The sequence below is a fragment of the Capsicum annuum genome, chromosome 3 (genome assembly GCF_002878395.1).
Source record: "Capsicum annuum cultivar UCD-10X-F1 chromosome 3, UCD10Xv1.1, whole genome shotgun sequence".
Classification (NCBI taxonomy): Eukaryota; Viridiplantae; Streptophyta; class Magnoliopsida; order Solanales; family Solanaceae; genus Capsicum; species Capsicum annuum.
Genome location: NC_061113.1, coordinates 268,700,219 through 268,718,234, shown reverse-complemented (window position 1 = coordinate 268,718,234; position 18,016 = coordinate 268,700,219). Strand labels below are relative to the sequence as shown.

Genomic DNA, 18,016 nt, shown 5'->3' with positions numbered 1-18,016 from the left:
GGATCAATTCTAGAAAAAATGTTATAAGCACTTTCGAAAAATGATCATCAACACAAGGAGAAAGAAAGTTATAGCCTAAGAAATTTGGCAATTAAAGAAGAGAAGGAAAAAAAATAAGAATCTTGTTTTGAGGTGAGTTTTAATGAAGGTGGGTTATAAATAGGAGGAAGAAAGGTTTTGTAGCCGTTGGGATGGTTTAAAATTGAAGGAAAAAAAGTAAAAAATGAAATTTTCCATGTTGAGGGCTTATGTGGCGTGTTTTTTAGTCACTTACACGCGCAAAAGGAACTAAGTTCACTTGCTTTGCCATGTGGCATAAGAGGGGTGTTTTTAAATTCAGTTAGTCAAGTAGAAGAGTGTTTTTAAGGCTGTCAATAGTTCGGAGACAAATTAATGAAGGTAGGTTATAAATAGGAGGAAGAAAGGTTTTTGTAGCCGTTGGGGAGGTATAAAATTGAAGGGAAAAAATAAAAAATGGAATGACGTGTTTTTTAGTCACTCACGCGCGCAAAAGGAACTAAGTTCACTTGCTTTGCCATGTGGCATAAGAGGGGTGTTTTTAAATTCAGTTAGTCAAGTAGAGTAGTGTTTTTAAGGCTGCTAATAGTTTGGAGACAAAATTAATAATCCACGCCAAGTTTAGGGGTGTTTTCAACACTTCTCTCATTCTTAACAACGTCATCCCATATCGGTGATTTATTTCTGTATCTGAATTTTTATACATGGAAAGATGAAATTTGAAACTTTTTGGTCATGGTTAATTAGTACATATAATTTCTAAAAAGACCCCTCGTGATAAGGTAGATGCACGTATGCATGTTCTCATATCACATATAGGCAAATCTTTACCCTCCTTGAAGCTAAGTTGCTCGGGCTCTCCAAAAATATTGCCACACCCATGTCGGATCCTTCAAAAATACACTATTTTTGGAGAATCCGACACACACCCATCGACATTTTTGAAGAGTCTGAGTAACATAGCCTTGAAGCAGAAGAGGAATCAAGTTACAGCATGTTTATCTTTAAAGTAACACTTCTATTTCTAAGTCCTTGCAAGCTTTGCTTACTCCTTCCTTGCTTCAACGGAGAAAATGAGTATGCATAGGTTACTAAACTTTATGGCTGTAATTAGTGGTAGATATTGAATGAAGATATTGCACATCATGTTTTCGGAAGTGTTATTTAGGGTGGTTGATCAGAGTAATTTACTTGATTGTGGGGCCTTCTTTTTATTCTAGAGTTATCAATTTGTATTGTATTAATGGTTATAAGCTATGTCGCTCGGACTCTTCAAAAATGTTAAAAGGCACGTGTTAGATACTCCAAAATTAGTGTACTTTTGGAGGATCCAACAGGGGTGTGGCAGCATCATTGGAGAATCTGAGGCTCCCCTTCACCACACCTCCCTTTTCCTCCTCTGAGTTTTGTTGCCTTCGATATGTTTAGTCTGTCTCATCTCAAATTGCTTTTGACACGGTACTCCTATTGTTTCTCATTCATGGTCAAACATATCAACTGTTTTCTATGCAGGAAAAGAAAACTTATGCTTGTATGGACTCCCAAATGGGCAATGGGAGGTCAAACTGCCTGCTGAAGATTTACCACCAAGCCTTCCAGACCCTGTTGTTGGTATTAACTTTGCTAGAGATGGGATGCCACAAAAGGAATGGCTTTCTTTTATTGCCTATCACTGTGATGCTTGGTTGCTTTCTGTTGCCTTCCATGCTAGTGGTAGATTTGGATTTGATAAAGCTGACCGGTACTTCTTCTCACTCAATTTCTGTTGTGCAGCCAAAACATTTCTCTGCAAGTAAAGCATTTCAGAGGGCATGTCCTGATGATAGATATTGTGTAGCGATTATGCCTGCTCCGAAATGTCATTTGAGTTTTGACGTTTTCATTGTATCAGCATTTTGTGGTGATTCTGCTTTTCAGTGCATCAACTTTTTTTTCCTTCTGTGTGGCTTTTCTCAAATAAAACCATGTGTTCTGTTAAAAGCGGAAGTAATGCATCTGATTAAATGCTCTTTTAGGTTGGTTATATAGTAGTAATACTTTTGGTATCGAGCTAACATTGCGCGGCCCTATTGCTAGCAAGAGAAGCTAAAAACAGTAGGCTTGTTTAATTTCAGTTATTTGTGTTTTGTGCCTTTGGTGACACCTTTAAGCTTATTTGATTTCAGTTCATTGTATTTTTCACATTTGGTGCACAGGATATTTGGTGCAAAGTGCAAAAATATGCATGGAAGAGGGGTGAAAAATGTGAACATCTTATTAAGTATTAACTTGAATGTGCAGTATAATTATCTTGCACTTGTAGAGATGAGCTGATAGAAGCTACAAGTAGGGATTGCACTCAAATGAGCGTTAATCAGTTGAACTCTGGTTTCTTGGTGTTATATGACGATCATAACTCATGCTTGTCAAGCTGATATTTTCAGTTAGCCGAGTCAACCAACGGCAAACAGTATGTAATCACTCCCGACCTTGTTAGCCAGGGGCTCGGTCTATCAAGAATTCAAGATTCAATCTTTCTTCTGGTCCTAGGGAATCGCTCTTGTACTAGGAGGTTTACTACGTTTCCCCCTTCTCTTTGTTAAGAAAGTTATTTGTCTGCTATAATTTGATAAGATTGTAAAATATTTGTCTGTTTTCTCTTGAGCTGAAGGTCTATTGAGGTAGAGGTATCAGGTAAGGCCTGCATACACTCTCAACCCTCCCCAAACTCCACTTTGTGGAAGTATATTGGGTATGCTGTTGGTGTAATACCGAAAAACATAAGCTTGTAATATAGCTGGACCACATTCAATTAATGGAATCTGGTAATAACACTATGAAAAGGAACCCTTATGGCAGAAAGTAGACGCAGCGGATGTCGGTTATGTTCTTTGAAAAGCAGCTCAAATTGAGGCAATATGTAATTGCTTGGATCAACTTGATTTCCTTTCTGCACTTTTTGTTTGTCTTTTGATAGAGAATTATACCACAATTTTTATACCACATGAAAATGTGTCAACTGTGCCTCAATTGTGACAGAAGTCATTGTGCTTGCACACTTCATGAAGTTTACCATGTTGTTTTCACACTCATTAGTTGCCTTCTCTTTTCCAGGGAAAAGCTCTTCGACATGATAAATGACTTTCCTACAATACATAACCTAATGACTGACGATCCAGAGACGCAACAAAAGGAACAACCAACAGTCACTGATAAAAGAAAAAACAAATCCAAGCCAAACCCCAGTAAGGTAAAGGATTATGTTCCAAAGCATGCTTTATTAGCGTATCAGCTCTGTGATATCTTGTTGCGTGTCATTTCGGCAGATTTTACTAGTTGTTGCATGGATAGCTTGTCTTAAACTAGCTTAATTGCCTTCCAACTTTCGACTGTGTTATAGCCTTGTACCACATGATATTAACTTCTTTTTGAGCTATCGTCGTTTTTCTTTTCAACTTGATAAAACAGAGGGCATCAGAGTCTCAGGGAAAGCTTACAAAGTTGCAGAAAAAGTATGAAGAAGAAGAAGATGATAATGGCGAAGATATTGGTGAAGAAGAAGAGGGCGAGGAGGGATGGGATATTGAGAAGGATGATGAAGAAATGCAAGATGAGACACTGTGCGGCGCATGTGGGGAAAAATATCAAGAGGATGAATTTTGGATATGTTGCGACAAATGTGAAACCTGGTTCCATGGCGAGTGTGTGAAGATCACCGCTGCCACAGCCGAGTACATTAAGCAATACAAGTGCCGCCCTTGCAGCAGCAAAAGATACCAGAGTTAGCGTACGTGATATTGTGAATGTAGAGTTCTCCTGCTGTCTGATGCAGGAGGCTATTCATGATGTTTGGAAGAAATGCCCGAGTTTCACTGTTACGAAACTTCAGGCACTTTATCTGAAGTCAGACTTTCTCAAGACTAACTTTAGACGCCGCATGTCTGAACTTGTCCCTCAGTGGATAGACGTGCAAACATTTGTAAACTTATGTTGTACTGTGACACCAATTTCAGGTGTCTGAACTCTCCCCAACCCACCCATTTTAAGACATATTCATTTATTTAAAAACTGTTTAAAGACCAATTATGTGCTTGTTTTTCTACTTAGCTCGCTATCATTAGCTTATTTCTTTAATCAAATTTCGGTTGATTAGGACGAAGTTTTAAATAATCCTCGCCTATTTCAAAATATTCTGAACAGTTCCAGTAGGTAGGCTGGATGTTTAAGAAATTAGCTGAATATAATATGTGAAGCAATCAGTTTTTTCCACCAAATGTTGAGGGGACGAAAGAAAAAACAGAGGAAAACGTGGTTGCTGATATAATTGTTACATGTAGACAAAAGTTTTATTAATAGAGATTTATGTATAATGGTGCACCTCTAGTGTTGTTGTTAACCACTATCATTAGCCATCTGAATATTAAACATTAAGATAATCTACTAAATCCAATCCCCTAATTGTTGGATAATTAGGTCTGGCCCACCACATTTTCTTGTCTCATTAATTCACCAATAACAACTACCCGCTGTTTTCAAACAAGTCGAGGTTTGTTATATATATATATATATTTTCACCACGGTAACATTCATTCGTGATGAATGTTGTGAGCTTACTACAGCAACCCTCCTCCTATATCCGGAACTTAGAATCGACAATGTGACCTAGTTCAATCTGACTTAGGTCACGTCACATTAACTCAAGAATAGAAATACCAAAGACTTGCTTGCGCACGCAACATGTTCAAATCAACATCATTAACAGGCAGAAAGCAGAATCTTATCTACCATTGGCGGAGATTAGCTAAAAGTCAACTAATTCACTATAGATTCTCATCTTACTATTTGATCAGTGACAGAGAAGGATAGATTCCTACTATTTGGCTCCTTTCTTGAAAACATATGTTAGTAGACAAATTGCTTAGTAACACACAAAATAAACTCATAGTAAATTGGACTATATATACAGATTCATACTTTGTACATGAACAACTTGCATACATCATTATGTTTGTTATTGATCTAAGCTTGTCTATGTTTAAACTCAGCATAAAAGGATCATCATTTAAAAAGAAAAACTCATACATGGATCAAAGAGAAAAGGAAACCTACGAAGAGAGATAACTGTGTATGGGGTTCATCATGCCCAATTTTCTTGATTCTTCGTGGAGAGGCGTTTGAGGAATTCGTAAGTAGTTATCATTGTGGTTGCAGACATAGACATTGAAGCCCATCGAGGACCTAACCCTCTATAACAAGCCATCCATCCACCTTCCCTTACTAAATTCCTTAGAGTTTGAGCTACGGTTGGCCCTCTACGACCGTTTTCATCACCATCCAGGACCTGCAATCTTGTCTTGATTGTGTCCAAGGGTGTTGTAATCAGAGCTGAAACGCCTCCGGCCATAGCTGCACTCACTCCCTGGACCATCATAACAGTCTTGGAATTAGGCTTCAGAGTACTCTTGATGTTGTCCTCAATCCTGTCATCGCCATTCTTGCTGAAGTAACATCCGTATCCACTCCAGACAAGCCGCTGAGTAACGGAGTAGGATGCCCACCACAGCGCATTGGATGGAGCATATGTCAAAATCGAAAACCCAAACCCTCTGTACAGTCCTTTGGGTCCATCTGTTTTGAGAATTCTCCGAAACGCATCGATCCCATTGAGATATTTACACGATCCTGATGCATTACAGACACTCTGCACCATGAGCCGCTGGCTCACAACATCAACAGGAGTCCAAACCAGTTGTGCAGCCACAGCCGCGCTTAGCCCAGCAGCAGCACTGGCTAACGCGGTCGCAGTAGGCTCGGGAATCCCAAGCCTTACCGTGGCGGTACCAACGTTACTCTTGGTGACCTCAAGAGCAGCCATGTACAATGCCCTAGCAGGAATAGTACCCATCAATGAAGTCCCAAAGCCGCGATATAACCCGCGAATTCCTTCTAACCTAACAACGGAGAAGGCAGTTTTGAAGCTAGAAAGATGAGCTTGCGCAACCTGCTGACGTGTCTTCAACACAACAACAGGGTAAAGCGCAGCTGATACGCCGGAAAATAACGCGGCACCGAGGAAGAAAAACTTGGATTTGTCCAACATTTTCCAGTCTATATCCGCTGGTAACTGGATTTCCTTACCCGATTCCTCCTCCGCTACACCTAGACTCATTTTCGCCAGTTTTTCTGTCTCGTTCTCAATTTTCTCTATCCTTTTTTACCAGAAATGAACAGTAGATATCAGGGGCTATTATTCTGGCAACCGTATTGTCCGAGCCAGCTTTCGCGGGGCTATTATTTTGATAATAGTATTATCCGGATCAGCTTTCCGCACCTAGACTAAATCCACCAGATATTAGGGGCTATTATTTTGATAACCTTAGTATTTGGACCAGCTTTCGACTAAATCCACGAGATATTCGGCGATATTATTCTATTAGGGGTGATAGAAAATTGAAGCTAGATGGAGAAGAGAAGGATTTTTTTCGCTGACGAATCCATATTTTGGATCGGAAATGGGTAATAGCAAAAGGACCTAACATTTCTGTATCATGATGGTCAATTAGAGAAATCACAACGGTGTAAATGATCGGAAAACTCACCGGAAAATCAACGATATCGCCGGAGATATTCAATCGTTATAGAGAGAAATTAAGGTGAGCTACTTGTGTTGTTAATGATGGTGATGCTATTTCTTCTTCTTCCTGTGTGCACTTTTTCTTTTTCTCTATTTTTGTAAGATGCAATTTGGACAAAAGTGGAGAAAAAGAGCACGTGTCAACTGTCAAGTTGCAGAGTGGTTAGGGGTATATTCGTCTGATCAAGTTGATGTTGTTCCAAAACGACGACATTCTGACGTGCTCAACCTTATCCTTTCAACAAAAAATAAAAACCAATCCGCTGCGTGCTGCTATTTTTGCTCTTTCCTGTACCTGCATTTGTCCAATTGTTGAGTGGACAAGCCATTTTACAAGGCCCAATTTTTCCGTAAAAGAAATTTCAAATTTGGATCAGGAAATTAATTGTCTATTATAGGTCCAAATATGAGTGACTTTAAATATTTGATTTCAATAAAAAATATTTTTAAAAAATAATTTTTCTTATTTTTTAAGTATAGTACAAATACTAATTTGTCCCTCTACACCTCAAATATATATTTTAAATTTTTCATACTTATTTGTCTCTCAAATTTTATCTTTTATTATTTTCACTTTTTATTTTTTCCTTTATTTTTATTATTCTATTTTTTATTATTTTTACTTTTTATTTTTTCTTTTAATTTTATTTTTATATTTTAATTTATTTATCTCAATCTTTATTTTTTTCTCTTTTTTCTTTTTTCTCAAACATTATTTATTTTATTTTATTTTTTGAATTCATTTATCTTTAACCTTTCTTTTTATTTTATTTTGGGTTTTTATTAGTTCTCTTTTTTTATTCCTTATTTATCTCAAACTTTATTTTTATTTTTCCTCTCGTTTTTTATTTTCTCAATTTTTTAAATTCTTCATTTTTTTCTTAATTTTTATTTTTTTGTCTTTTTTTGCTCCTCACTCTTTTTTTAATATATTTTTCTATTTTGTTTTACCGCTTTTTTCTTTTCTCTTTTTTTTCTCTCATTTTTCTCAAACTTTATTTTTATTTTTCCTCTCATTTTTATTTTTCTCAATTTTTTAAATTCTTCTTTTTTTCTTGATCTTTATTTGTTTTCTTTCCTTTTTTTCTCTATCTTTTTTTTATTTCTCTATTTTGTTTGATCATTTTTTTCTCTTTTCTCAACTTCTATTATATTTTACTAATAAATAAAAAATTGAATAATCCGTAAAAGTATTTTTTTTACATCAAAGCAAATTTAAGGGCATGAATTGTTATTATGAAATTCTTTGAAAATTCTTGAGATAAGTCGTGTCTCTAAGGCAAAAGTTGTAGAATATCTCATAAATAAAGACATAATGTGGTAGTGTCAACTCTTGTCCGTAGGGCATAGTTTATTATTTGAAAGTCCGTGAGCTAAATCTTGCCTATAAGGCAAGAGTTGTCGAACATCTCATAAATTAAGACATAACGTGGTAGTGTCAACTCTTGCCCGTGGGGCATAATTTGCAGTTTGAAAGTCCTTGAGCTAAGTCTTACCTCTAAGGCAATAGTTATAGAGCATCTCATAAATGAAAACATAACGTGGTAGAGTCAACTCTTGCCCGTAGGGCATAGTTTGTAGTTTGAAAGTCCTTGAGCTAATTAAGTCTTGCCTCTAATGCAATAGTTGTAGAACATCGCATAAATAAAAATATAATGCGGTAGTGTCAACTCTTGCCCATGGGACATAATTTGTAGTTTGAAAGTCCTTGAGCTAAGTCTTGCCTCTAAGGCAATAGTTGTAGAACATCTCATAAATGAAAACATAATGTGGTAGAGTCAACTCTTGCCCATGGGACATAATTTGTAGTTTAAAAGTCCTTGAGCTAATTAAGTCTTGCCTCTAAGGCAATAATTGTAGAACATCTCATAAATGAAAACATAACGTGGTAAAGCCAACTCTTGCCCGTAAGGCATAATTTGCAGTTTGAAAGTATTTGAGCCAAGTTTTGCCTCTAAGATAATAGTTGTAGAACAACTCATAAATGAAAATATAACGTAGTAGAGTTAACTCTTACCCGCGGGGCATAACGTGGTTATATTTTCATTTATGAGATGTTCTACAACTATTGTCTTAGAGGCAAAACTTGGCTCAGAGACTTTCAAACTACAAATTATGTCTTACGGACAAGAGTTGACTTTACCATGTTATATTTTCATTTATGAGATATTCTACAACTATTGTCTTAGAGGCAAGACTTAATTAGCTCAAGGACTTTCAAACTACAAATTATGTCCCATGGGCAAGAGTTGACTCTACCACGTTATGTTTTCATTTATGAGATGTTCTACAACTATCGTCTTAGAGGCAAGACTTAACTGAACGACTTTCAAACTACAAATTATGCCCCACGGGTAAGAGTTAACTCTACCGCGTTATATTTTAATTTATGAGATGTTCTACAACTATTGTCTTAGAGGCAAAACTTTGGTCAAATACTTTCAAACTACAAATTATGCCTCAGGGGCAAGAGTTGGCTTTACCACGTTATGTTTTCATTTATGAGATGTTCTACAACTATTGCCTTAGAGGCAAGACTTAATTAGCTCAAGGACTTTCAAACTACAAATTATGCCCCACGGGCAAGAGTTGACTCTACCACGTTATGTTTTCATTTATGAGATATTCTATAACTATTGCTTAGAGGCAAAACTTAGCTCAAGGACTTTCAAACTGCAAATTATGCCCTACGGGCAGAAGTTGACACTACCACGTTATGTCTTAATTTATGAGATGTTCGACAACTCTTGCCTTATAGGCAAGACTTAACTCAAAGTCTTTCAAACTACAAATTATACCCCACGGGCAAGAGTTGACACTACCACATTATGTCTTCATTTATAAAATGTTCTACAACTCTTGCCTTAAAAGCAAGATTTAGCTCAAGAACTTTCAAATAATAAACTATGCCCTACGGGCAAGAGTTGACACTACCACATTATGTCTTTATTTATGAGATATTCTATAGCTCTCGCCTTAAAGACACGATTTATCTCAAGAATTTTCAAAAAACTTCGTAATAATTCATGCCCTTAAATTTGCTTTGATGTCAAAAAAATACTTTTACGGATTATCCAATTTTTTATTTATTAGTAAAATATAATAGAAGTTGAGAAAAGAGAAAAAAATGATCAAACAAAATAGAGAAAAAAAAAGGAAAGAAAACAAATAAAGATCAAGAAAAAATGAAAAATTAAAAAATTGAGAAAAATAAAAATGAGAGAAAAAATAAAAATAAAGTTTGAGAAAAACGAGGGAAAAAAAGAGAACCGAAAAAATAAAAAAGCGATCAAACAAAACAGAAAAATATATTAAAAAAAGAGTGAGAGAAAAAAGACAAAAAAATAAAAATTAAGAAAAAGCGAAGAATTTTAAAAATTGAGAAAATAAAAAATGAGAGGAAAAAATAAAAATAAAGTTTGAGAAAAATAAGGGATAAAAAAAAGAACTGATAAAAACCAAAAATAAAAGAAAAATAAAGGTTTAAGATAAATGAATTAAAAAGGAAAAAAAGAAATAGATAATGCTTGAGAAAAAAAAAGAGAAAAAAATAAAGGTTAAGACAAATGAATTAAAATATAAAAATAAAACTAAAGGAAAAAATAAAAAGTGAAAATAATAAAAAATAGAATAATAAAATTAAAGGAAAAGATAAAAAGTGAAAATAATAAAAGATAAAATTTGAGAGACAAATAAGTATGGAAAGTTTAAAAAATATATTTGAGGTGTAGAGAGGCAAAATAATACTTGTACTATACTTAAAAAGTAAGGAATATTATTTTTTAAAGACATTTCTTATTGGGGTCAAATATCTAAAGTCACCCATATTTGGGTCTATGGCATGCAATTTCCTGAAACAAAATAATACTTATAATAAATTATCAAGATATAAAGCCTCTCTTTAAAATAGGTCACGATTCATACACAAGGAGGTGAGACACGTAAATCTATATCTATACTGCCTTAAAAACATAAACTCCCTAAATTTTAAAGTGAAATTACTAAAATACCCGTCCAAAAATCTATATATTATTTACTAAAAAAAAAAACTGCCACAAAAGAAACAACAAAAACACAAAGTTCAATAGTCATGTCTTTAGCTATCTGCCGTATGATCTCTCTAAGGAGTCGTTTGGTAGAGTGTAAAAGAATAATGCTGAATATGATGTATTAGTAATGCTTGCATTAGCAATGGTGGTTTGATTATGCTGACATTATTTTTATACGTTGTTTGGTTTAATATATTAAAAATAAAATACCTTTTAAAATTTTTATTAAAAAAAATTATTTATAAGAATATTCTTCACACTTTTAACATATATACTTTTTTTTTTGTAATAGAGTGTATTGAGAAAAATAATGCATGTATTAATGTGTATTATGAATACCTTGTTTGGTAGTCAATGTATAACCAATGCAAACATTAGTTATACACTCCACTGTGTATTAAGGTGTGTATTACTAATATCACCCATTTTTTATGTATTAGTAATGCAAAGTCTTTAATACATGCATTAACTTATTAAATGACCTTAATACCCCTCAATGTTTCTCTCAAAATATTTCACCATTACTTTTCCCGCCATTTTAATTTGCAATAGTGAATCTTTTCAAAACATTTCATAATTTTTTTTCCACCATTTTAATCTACAACAATGAATAATTGATTTAAATAATTGTAACATATTTTTACTTTACTTCGAGGGTCTTTAAAAAGATTAAAAAAAAATGAGACTATTTCTTAATTTTACGTCTTATATTTTATTTTTGTTTCGACTATGTTAATCCGTTGGCATAATATTTCATGCGCAAAGACGAAGGTTTTGCAATTAATCTGAAGTCTCTGTATACTAGTTCAATAATACTAATTTATTTGAGATGACAAAAAAATTTTGTTTATGTAAGATGAATTATTTCTTATACATCAAATCAAACAATGTATAAGAAATAATATATGCATAACTAATACAAGCATAAGTAATATAAGTATTACTAAGGCAAGCATTACTAATACACTATATTTTGCATTGATCTTATACACTCTACTAAACGACCCCTAAATGTAGTAGTTGCACCGATTGGTTCATCATTTATCAACTTCTCTCTTGTGTATTTGATATTAGCATTTTCACACTGCCACCATTTATATCATCTATGTTAGCCACCTGCCGTATGATTTGTAAGTTTTGTTCTGTTTATAAATATTTTTTATTTTTACAACCTTTTTTATGACAAGTGTTAGTAATTATCAATTTTCAAGTGATTTTTTTTATTTGAGATATAGGTTTTTTAACTTTTTTGAAATGATTTCTAAAATGAAAGGAAATTTATGCCAGTGAATCACTTCTCCACCTACTGCTATAAATATTCAATACTAATCACAAATATCAATTTATGGGCCATGAATTAATGATGATAAAATACATAATATGATTTAATTATTCTTCTTGGATTAAAAAGATGAATAGTTTGCGGCATTATGAATTAAGTGCATGCTTTTGATCTTTATCATTTTTGAAGAATTACTATGTCTATTCTTCAAAGTATTTACGCTACGTAATATATATTTTGTGTATAAGTGCACGATTTAACTCATATTTATGTATAAACACCTTTTATACATTATTAATCACTTCATATAAGGTATATACATTATATATAGTGGTTTTCCCTCATGAATAATGTTGTACGATATTTGTATATATATTGGATTAAGTGATGTAAATATTTTTAAAAGTTGTACATTTATGAAAATTTTCCTTTTTTTTTTTACAATTTCTTCTGTCGGAAATTGATTCACCTATAGTGAAAATTATAAATGATGTAATGTAAATTACCAAAAAGGAACAATTGTTGTTCTCATACAGTGATATTCTGCTTGATATTTATCCCATAGTTATGAACTATAAGGGATCGTTTGGTAGGAGGAATAATGGATAACTAATCCTAGGATTAATTTTAAGATGAGCTTATCCCATGTTTGATTAAGATAAAATTTATGGGATAATTCATTCCGGGATTAGTTATCCCGTAATTGTATAGTTATTTTTATCCCTTCTTGAAGGTGGAGTAACTAATCCCGGTATAGATAATCCCGAAAAAACTTGTTTCCCAACCATACGACCCCTAAAATTATTATGTATTGGATGGTAATTTTTTTTTTGAATGACTATATGTGCGTGTGTTGACAGTGTTGTCGTATGATTTTTATTAAAATATTTGTGTATGATACGTATCTTTCCCAAGTGTGGTTTGTAGATGTGGTTTTAGTGCAATGCTTTCACATTAAGATTTCTGCAAATGACTTAATCATATTGATAAATGAAAGAAGAAGAATTGTGATTTTATTATTGATATAATTTATCACTTTTATTCATTTCTATAGGTGTCTTTTCTAACATGTAATATTCTTTATAAATGTCCTTGGTTAACCTTTATTAAATAAAATTCAGTAACAAAATAAGAAACTACACTTTCAAATACATTAAGTCACAACATTTTTAACGATCGAAATATATAAAAGTGCTATACAAGTTTAGCATACTATATATTATTAAAGTTTCTGAATTGATTGTAAAACAGTAGTAATTACAATCTTGTGTCTATTAGAGAAGTTTCACGATTGTAAAAGTGAATTGTCTATAGAATCAAATATTAGACGTTAATCTTACTTACTATATTTGCCAACCATCAAGACTGGGAAAAGTTCTCTAACAGCTAAGTTTATAGATTGTTGCTGTCGGCAGTACACTTATAGAAACCATATCAGTGTTTGGGAGAGGACAGGGATGGAAAATTGCATATGAAGTTTGAAGGTAAGGAAATTTAAAATTTCTGTTTTTCATGGTTTGTGTGCAGGTGTAGGTATTGTATAACAATTATTGAAACTTTTGCTCGAGAAGAAGCTAAAATATGAACAAAAAAATTTGGTGCTCATCGGTCAGTTTTGAACTACTTTATATTCATAATTCATAATAACTAAGTATTTATAGATGCTAATAAAACTTTGAATAAAGGTATATATTTGATGTCAACTATTTAAATTGATTGCTAAGGAGTAATAGAAGTCAAAATCTCATAATGAATGGGTTTCTCAAAGTGTAGAAGCTGTTTGATAGAATGACTTAGAAAATTTATTATGACAGTAAAATGAGGAGGGACGTGAGTCGTGAGATTACTTTTTATATTGTTGCTAAGAGTGGACGATTAATTGGTTGTTACATACTTTCTTTTCGATTTATGTATTGTTGTTTGACTTGACACGCTGTTTAAGAAAAAAATTAAACGTTGTTCTCTATAAAAATTTATAGATGTTTGTGGGGTTATAAATCATCTTATTAAGAGAAAACGGGTATTTTAAAGTTAAATGTGTCTTTCTTTTTTGGAACTGACTTAAAAGGAAAATGTATCACATAAATTGGAATAGAGTTAGTACTTTCTGTTCTCAATTGTTTATTTTCTGTCACACATACAATTTGAATATAAGAAAATGACATTTTCAAACATCATGTGTACAAATAAAGATCTCTTATATGTAAAGGACATAAATTTTTTATTTTTTATTTTTGAAAACGAGCTACAAACTATTTCTCCCTTTTGAGGAAAAACATGGAAAAGGGAAAAAAATTAAATAATAAGTCTTTACGAATTTTATCTTGAAGATAATTAAGCAATTAAACTTTTTGTTTCTTCCAAGTAGATTTGGATGATATCCAAACATCTTATGATCCACAATGAAAAATCACATAAACATGTAATTTATTTTTCACGTATAATTATTTCTTCAAATCATTATCTTATAACATATTTTATAAAATCATATACTACATGAGTCATCATACACGGGCAACGCAGGTATCGAAAAACTAGTACAACAATAACCATGTGACAACATATAAGTGCTGGCGATAGTACCAAGCACGTAGTCCCTTCCTTTTTTTTTTTTTTTTTTTGTTGGAATTGATTATCATAAGTTGAAAAAAAATTGATTACAGGCTAGCGTCCATCGATTTGGATAATGGTATGTTTGGACATATAATGTGAAATTATGACATGTTCAAATTATGTCTGGACATATAATTTAGATTTCGTAAATTGTATTTTTTTTACTATTCATGAAACTACATAATTGTGAAAACTATTAATTTTTTCAATTTTAATGAATCTTATCAAATAATTAAATCATAATTCATAAATAAAATATCAAAATATTTCAATCATATTGACAAATTGTGTATCTCCATGTTCTTTTTATAATTAAATAGTTGTAGTTACAAATTTTAAAATACTTATAATTTTATAAAAACTCACTAGTACTCGACATAGTGTAGTAACTAGTTGTTTAATATAATTCATTCATATGATATATACAACTTCTTTAAAGCTTGCAGCTTGACTCGATGAGACAAGATGCGGAAAGTTATGTTGAGATGATTTAGGCATGTGATGAGGAGAAGTACGGATGTCCATTACAGAGGTGTGGAGGTTGACTATGGACAACTCCAAGAAACAACAACAACAAACTCAGTGTATTCCCACAAAGTGAAATCTGGGGAGGGTAAGATGTACACAGACTATACCGCTATCTTCGAAGAAGTAGAGATGTTGTTTCCAATAGACCCCCGACTCAAGAAAAAAATAGTAAACAAGGAGTTGGAAGACACAACAGAAATAAGAAATAATACAATAGAAGTCAAAGAAATACGAAAATACGAGAAATAAGGGCAACACTAAAAGAGAAAATAGGAACTAAGAAATAAGAAACAGGACACCCACCTAGTCACAACATACACTCACTTACCAAAGACACCTATGTACATAGTCCTAGGATTATTAACTCGGCTATACAGGATCTCTCCTGGCTGCCTGCTACAACCCACACACTCACACTAGCCTTCTACCCTTATTTGCGACCTCCACACCTTTCTATCTAGGGTTATGTCCTCAGTAAGCTGAAGCTGCTCCATGTCATGTCTAATTACCTCCTTCCAGTATTTTTTCGGCCTACCTCTACTCCTCTTGAAATCATTCAAAGCTAGCCTCTCACACCTACGAACTGCAACATCCGCGCCCTTCCTCATCACATGCCCAAACCATCTCAGTCTTCCTTCCCATATCTTGTCCTCCACCGAAGCCACTCCCACCTTCTCTCGAATAATCTCATTCCTAACTTTGTCCCCTCTAGTAAGCCCACACATCCAACGCAACATTCTCATTTCTGTCGCCTTTAATTTTTTGATGTGGGAGTGCTTGACCGGCCAACACTCCGCTCCATACAACATGGTCGGTCGGACTGCCATTCTATAGAATTTGTCTTTAAGCTTAAGGGGCACCTTCTTATCACACAACACTCCCGAGGCGAGCCTCTACTTCATCCAACCTGCTCCAATACGTTTAGAGATATCCTCATCAATCTCACCATTTTCCTAAATCATAGACCCAAAATACTTAAAACTATTCCTCTTACAAATTTCTTGGGAGTCCAACCTCACCACCACCTCGTCCTCCTGCCTCAAGTCACTAAATTTGCATTCCAAATACTCCTTCTTGGACCTACTCAACCTGAACCTCTTAGACTCAAGAGTTTGCCTCCAAACCTCAAATTTCTCGTTTACACCCCCCACATCTCATCAATCAGCACTACATCATCCGCAAATAATATACACCAAGGCACCTCGCTTTGATTACTCCGCGTCAATACGTCTGTCACCAACGCAAAAAGGAATAGACTAAGAGTCGATCCCTGATGCAACCCTGTCTCAACCGAAAAATGCTCTGAGTCTCCTCCCGCCATCTTCACCCGGGTCTTTTCTCCATCGTACATGTCCTTAATAGCTCTGATGTACACCACTGAGACCCTTCTCACCTCCAAGCATCTCCAAAGGACCTCCCTCGGGACTTTATCATATGCCTTTTTCAGGTCGATGAACACCATGTGTAAATCCCTCTTCCTTTCTCTATATACTGCTCCACCAATCTCCTCACCAGGTGGATTGCCTCTGTCGTCAAGCGACCAGGCATAAATCTAAACTGATTCTCCGAAACGGACATGGCCCTCCTTAATCTCCGCTCAATCATTCCTCCCAAATCTTTATAGAGTGACTCATCAGCTTAATACCCCTATAGTTGTTGCAACTCTGAATGTCACCCTTGTTTTCATATAACGGAATCATTGTACTCCATCTCTACGCCTCGGACATTCTCGCAGTCTTAAAAATACCATGAAAGAGTAACGCTCCACATAGGAAGGTGTAAAGGACGATAATTAAGGTAGAAGATTAGAGGAAGGAGTGTTTCTATGTCAATAGCTTATAGTTTCTTGTCAATAGAGTTGTAGCTTTTTGTTAGTATAACATTATTTTGTGCTAGCCTTATTTATGTTACTATTTGTTGATTTTGTTACATAATGTTTCTTGCTCTTATATACATTGTTTTGGACTGAGTTTATCTTAAGTCGAGGGTTTATCAAAAATAGACTCTCTACTGCACTTCTAAAATGGTGATAAGGACTGCATGTATTCTATCCTCTCTAGATCTCACCTTGTAGGAATACACTTGGTATGTTATTGTTGTTTTTGCAAGAGAAATTAAAGCATTATTTGAAAAATCACCATTATTACAAGGGAAAAGGGCCAAATTTATCCTCTAGTATGAAAAATTGACTAAATATATCTTTCGGTATATTCTGATATAAAATTTACCTTCGCCATTGAGAAGTTTTTCACTTATACCCTTCATTTGATAGCAAAACTTAAATCAAAACTAAATGCCTCATTTTTAAAAAATAAAATACACTCTAAACTAAATTGACTCATTTCCCCCGACCCACAAAAAGACAGACACAAATAAATATATTCCTCCCTCAGTTCTGTTGATCGATTTTTTTCAACAAACAAATATATTTCTCTTTCAACGTGCAGCGCTAGTGGGTTGTTTACAAACGAACAAAACGTAAAATGGAATGAGAACGTAGAAGCATGAAATTAGAGAAAATATCTATTACAGACTCTGCTCCTATATCAGTTATGTTCAAATTTTAAAATTCGATATGCATCTAGTTTCTAGAACAAAGTGGATAAATTTGTGTAGATCCAATTTGTATATAGCGAAATAAGAATGAATTAAGAGATGTCATGATTAGCATATAAGGTGACCTCTCAACTCAATCATGCAAATAAATATCTAGTGGATCTAATGTGTTGTATTTTACCGCTAACTGCCATTTTTCATGAGCTCTGTTGCAGATTCATGAACTGAGGAAAGAGTATACTTGTTTGTCTCTACACAGATGCAAATTCAATTTTCATTATCTATGCATTGATGAATATTCGTTAGCCTCGTCTCGTTGAAAAAATTTGATCAATATAATTGAAGAAGAGTTATATT

The 18,016-nt window shown here is 33.8% G+C and overlaps 2 protein-coding genes across 3 annotated transcripts in view; one reads left to right on the top strand and one right to left on the bottom strand.

Moving 5' to 3' along the window:
- The window catches only part of LOC107861702 (PHD finger protein ALFIN-LIKE 4), a 9,723-nt gene extending 5,643 nt beyond the window's left edge, over positions 1-4,080 (top strand). For both annotated transcript variants that reach the window (XM_016707021.2, XM_016707020.2), the window contains 3 exons: positions 1,531-1,759; positions 3,112-3,247; positions 3,466-4,080. In XM_016707021.2, coding sequence (XP_016562507.1) covers positions 1,531-1,759; positions 3,112-3,247; positions 3,466-3,783 — 683 coding nt within the window. In that variant the 3' untranslated portion in view covers positions 3,784-4,080. The remainder of the gene's footprint in view (positions 1-1,530; positions 1,760-3,111; positions 3,248-3,465) is intronic.
- Positions 4,081-4,931: 851 nt separating this feature from the next.
- On the bottom strand, positions 4,932-6,811 carry LOC107861700 (solute carrier family 25 member 44). Its single transcript, XM_016707019.2, has one exon. It carries the CDS (start codon positions 6,164-6,166, stop codon positions 5,135-5,137), a length of 1,032 nt encoding a protein of 343 aa, XP_016562505.1. The 5' UTR covers positions 6,167-6,811; the 3' UTR covers positions 4,932-5,134.
- Between the last annotated feature and the right edge of the window lie 11,205 nt (positions 6,812-18,016).

What these genes read in the sequence shown, in the direction of transcription:
- LOC107861700 (XM_016707019.2), bottom strand. Translation starts at nt 6,166, where the DNA reads ATGAGTCTAGGTGTAGCGGAGGAGGAATCGGGTAAGGAAATCCAGTTA.